Source organism: Colobus angolensis, unplaced genomic scaffold, assembly GCF_000951035.1.
Source record: "Colobus angolensis palliatus isolate OR3802 unplaced genomic scaffold, Cang.pa_1.0 Scaffold197, whole genome shotgun sequence".
Lineage (NCBI taxonomy): Eukaryota > Metazoa > Chordata > Mammalia > Primates > Cercopithecidae > Colobus > Colobus angolensis.
Window position 1 is genome coordinate 4302286 of NW_012115121.1, and position 4242 is coordinate 4306527.

The 4242-nt window shown below is 56.4% G+C and overlaps 1 protein-coding gene across 1 annotated transcript in view; it reads left to right on the top strand.

The window, feature by feature from the left end:
* Nucleotides 1-2492: 2492 nt before the first annotated feature.
* The window catches only part of LRRN4 (leucine rich repeat neuronal 4), a 13770-nt gene continuing 12020 nt past the window's right edge, over nt 2493-4242 (top strand). The window contains exons 1-2 of the mRNA XM_011941052.1: nt 2493-2743; nt 3790-4201. Coding sequence (XP_011796442.1) covers nt 3795-4201 — 407 coding nt within the window. The 5' untranslated portion in view covers nt 2493-2743; nt 3790-3794. The remainder of the gene's footprint in view (nt 2744-3789; nt 4202-4242) is intronic.

The window sequence follows — 4242 nt, forward strand, 5'->3', positions numbered from 1 at the left end:
TGCTTAAGGGCATATTATAGTATCAGATGCTGAGGTCTACGGACGGCAATATAAGACAGTGGTTTGGCTGGGCACGGTGGTTCGTGCCTGTAATCCCAGCACTTTGGGAGGCCAAGGTGGGTGAATCACTTGAGGCCAGGAGTTCAAGACCAGCCTGGTCAGCATGGCGAACTCCTGTCTCTACTGAAAATACCCCCAAACATTAGGCAGGCATGATGACGCATGCCTGCAATCCCAGCTACTTGGGAGGCTGAGGCATGAGAATCAGTTGAACCTGGGAGGTGGAGGTTGCAGTGAGCCACGACTGTGCCACTGCACTCCAGCCTGGGTGACAGAGGGAGACTGTCTCGGTTAAATCACATAGCTCACTCCATATGTTCTCCAGAATCTAGAGCACGAAAACCTTGGCGAGCCTCAGTTTCTTCACCTGTAATATAAGTATAATAGTAAGTACCTGGGAGGATTAGATAAGACCATGCATGTGGAATTAGGCTCTGACTATAGTAAGTGCTCAATTTTTAAAAAGGGGACGATGATGCACACAGAGGGTACTACCCACTGAGGCAAGGTCAACCCTCTGTCCCAGAAAGACCGATAAGCAAACCCTGCCATGCAGGCTCTGCCGTCAGCCTCCCCAGCTCAGAAGCTGAATGGGGCAGCCTGCCAAGGATGTGTGTGCTAGGGTTGGGTACAACCAGGGCAACAGGGCAGTCCAGAGGGCCAACCTCAGGTCAGCCTGGCCCGGCCAGGCCCTTGCCACCACTGGCAAACTGGCCAGGAAGCAGCAGTGGCAAGAAGTTGGCTCAGAGGGCCTGGGCCACACAGGATGGCCACTCCAGGCAACCACAGGATGATGCCTTCAGGGGGATTCCTCAGCCAGGGCCACTCCAGAACCCTCGCCTACTAGTACACAGAGGAGTAGCACCCCGACATGGCTCCCCAAGGTCCTGTTTCATAGGCCTCTGTGGTGAACCAGCTTCCTTCCTCCTCAGGGTCTCTGTTCAATCCAGGCATGTTTCCATGGATTAGGCTCCCTCTCACCTGGGAAAGCCCTGCCTGGACTCCCCAAACCCCTGCTGGCCTCAGCATGGTCAATCACCTTACATGGGTGGACCTGGCTGGTTTAACTCTGAGGGAAACATGATGTTCTAATTCTTTTTGTTTGTTTGTTTGATAGAGACAAGGTCTTGCTATGTTGCCCTGATCTGTCTTGAACTCCTGCCCTCCTGCCTCAGTCTCCCAACATGCTGGGATTACAGGCGTAAGCCGCCAATGCCTGGCTTAATGTTTTAATTCTTGGGCATGGAGCTCTCCATGCAAAGGCAAAGAGGAAGCAGGCTGCCCACTGGTCTGCATGCTGACTCCACCTCTAAGTTGAACCCACTTCTTCCTGACTTCTTCCCACCTGGCCTCCTGTGTCTCCATGGCATGTATTTCTACCTCTGGGACCTGGGCCCAGGCTCCCTGGGAGGTGACTGCATGAGCCTCAGGCTGGGTCGCACAGAGCGGCCTCTCCCTGTCCTGCTCGGGCAGAGGAGCGATGCTTCTGAGCAGCAGGGTCCTAGCTGGCACTGAGACTGAAGGATCTTCTTCAGGCTGTGGGTGGAGAAGGCCTCAATGGAGATCCTCAGGAACTTCCAATTAACCAATCAACCCTAATAGGCAAGTTTCTGAGGTATCCTGGAGTTCCTCAGGGTTGTCCAGATAAGGACTGACAGGAGGAAAAATACGTAAAGTTCTGGTCTCAGTGTCTGTCACACAAAGCTGCGGCCCATTAACCCCGATGAACTCTCAGACCGGGCTAGGCGGGACTGGGGGAGGATGCAGATCGAAGGCCCTCAGAGGAAAGGACCAGGCTCTGCCTTGGGACTTTGCGGGGAGAGAAGTGCTGTCTGCTCCAAACAAAAGCGCTCTAAACAAAGCTCACTCAAGCATCACATCTTCGGGAGACCTGGGGCTGGTAATCAGGACCCAACCTCCCAGGCATGGAGTGGGAATGTTCTTTCTGCGTTTCCGCCCTCTGTTTATTCTCACTCCTTATGAGAGACAAACGTCCACACTGTCACTGAGCGGGATCCCAGAGCCACCAAACAGACTGTCCGCGGGGCCTCTTGGGTCTGGTTTGAGCCTGCTCCTGCCCCAGACCCTTCTGAGGATCCTCTCTCCTGCCACTTTTTCCTGGAAATCCCTGCAAGCTTCCTCTAGACTCGGATGCCTTCCCTCTGGGAGAAGTGGCTTGCTCCTCTCGCTGGCTCACCATTTAGCCTCCAGCCATCCCAGGAAATGGGAGCCACCAGCAGGAAGGATCAAATTCCTGAGAGGTGACAGCACTGCTCTGCCTCACTGCACTCCACTAGCCCTCATCGCTGACTCCTTCCATTTCTCCAGCCTGAGAAAGGTGGTGTTCGGGGAGGTGAAGATGGGGAGGGCTAGGGGGAGGTGCCAGGCCTGGAGAGGGGTGGGCGCAGGCCCTAGTGGGAGAGGAGGGAGCTGAGCAATGAGGGTGTTGGCTAAAAACAACAGTGTCTTGATGGGAAAGGAGGAGCCATGGGAAAGACTGGAGTGTCTCAGGCCCTCTCAGTGGATGGGTGTTGTGGGAGAGAGGAGGCTGGGAGACAGGTCTCCCTCTGGAGTTCAGAGCTGAGTTGCTGTCCAAATCAGTGGTCCCCGGAATCTCTAAAACAAAACTGAGGACTTCAGAGGTGCATCCAGAGGAGCCACACTCCAAAAGGACCACTTCCAGGTAAGCATGACACACTGCTGGATGCACACGCTCCTGGCTTCAGGTTCCAGGATCTTTCTCACTGCCTTCATCCCCAGCTAGCAATAGGGAGACGCTTCCCCTGGCCCCTGCGTAGTGGCTGGGAGATCTACTGGTCAGCACAGAGAGCTGGGAAAGGAATACACATCTGCAGTCATGAGGGATATCGAGCAGTGACCTCATGGTCAGGGCCTGGTTAACAGTATCTTTGCCACTCCCAAGCTAGCCCATGGCTGCTGGCTCTTCCTCCGCTTGATCTCCTAGCTGACCTGTGCAACCCTAAGTACTCCAGAAATTCCACAACTAGCAGCTCTCAGCCATCCCTCTTGGGCAGGGCTAATACTGGGGGCTCTGGTTTTGTTGGAACCCACATGGGACCAGGAAATGTTTGACTCCAGGGTTCACAGGGCTTTGTTCTTCTGCTGAAGGCAACCCTGGGCATGCTCCCAAGAAACGGACTCCAGGACTTATTTTAGGCAAACTAGGATTCCCCTGTGGCTGGGCAGGTCTAACGGGGAAAAGCGGGGTAACTGAGAGGCGTGGAACTGACAAAATCTTCCTAGAGTAAGTGTTTCTATCCCAGCAGAGATTCTTCCTAACTGAGGGCATTCACGTTTATGGAGCAGTGACTGTTTACCTGGGGAGAGTTTGCAGCAATGAAGGGGACATCCCTTGCCTGTAGAAGCTCACAGGATGGGGGTAGATAAACGGAGGGAGTTATTGAGAGATTCAGGCCCAGACTGGAGAGATGAGGAAGGCGTCCCTCTCACAAGAAGGGGGAAAGGCATCCCTGAGGGGAGGAACAACAAGGGGTACCACGGTGCTCCTGGGGGAGACGATAGGTTAAAAGCAGACAGGGGCGAGGTCACTGCACACCAGGCGACTCTGGGAACGTCTCCCTGCCCTTCAGGGAACATCCAGGGCCTGTGCGTCTCCTCAGAGCTCTGAGGTGGGGTTGGGACGCGCATCTGCCCCTTTCTTCGGAAGTTCCTATGGATTTGATGGGCGTCCTGCTGTTCTCTCTCCAGACGCCATGCGGCAAACCCTGCTGCTGCTGCTGCTGACGGTGCTGCGCCCCAGCTGGGCCGATCTTCTCCAGAAGGTCCCGCTCTTCCGGGTCACTCAGCAGGGCCCCTGGGGGAGCAGTGGCAGCAACGCCACCGACTCGCCCTGCGAGGGGCTGCCCGCCGCGGGTGCGACGGCCTTGACCCTGGCGAACCGCAACCTGGAGCGCCTGCCCGGCTGCCTACCGCGCACACTGCGCAGCCTCAACGCCAGCCACAACCTACTGCGCGCGCTGAGCGCATCCGAGCTCGGCCACCTGGAGCAGCTGCAGGTGCTGATCCTGAGCCACAACCGCCTCGCTGAGCTGCGCCGGGGCACCGGCGGCCTTGACCCTGGCGAACCGCAACCTGGAGCGCCTGCCCGGCTGCCTACCGCGCACACTGCGCAGCCTCAACGCCAGCCACAACCTACTGCGC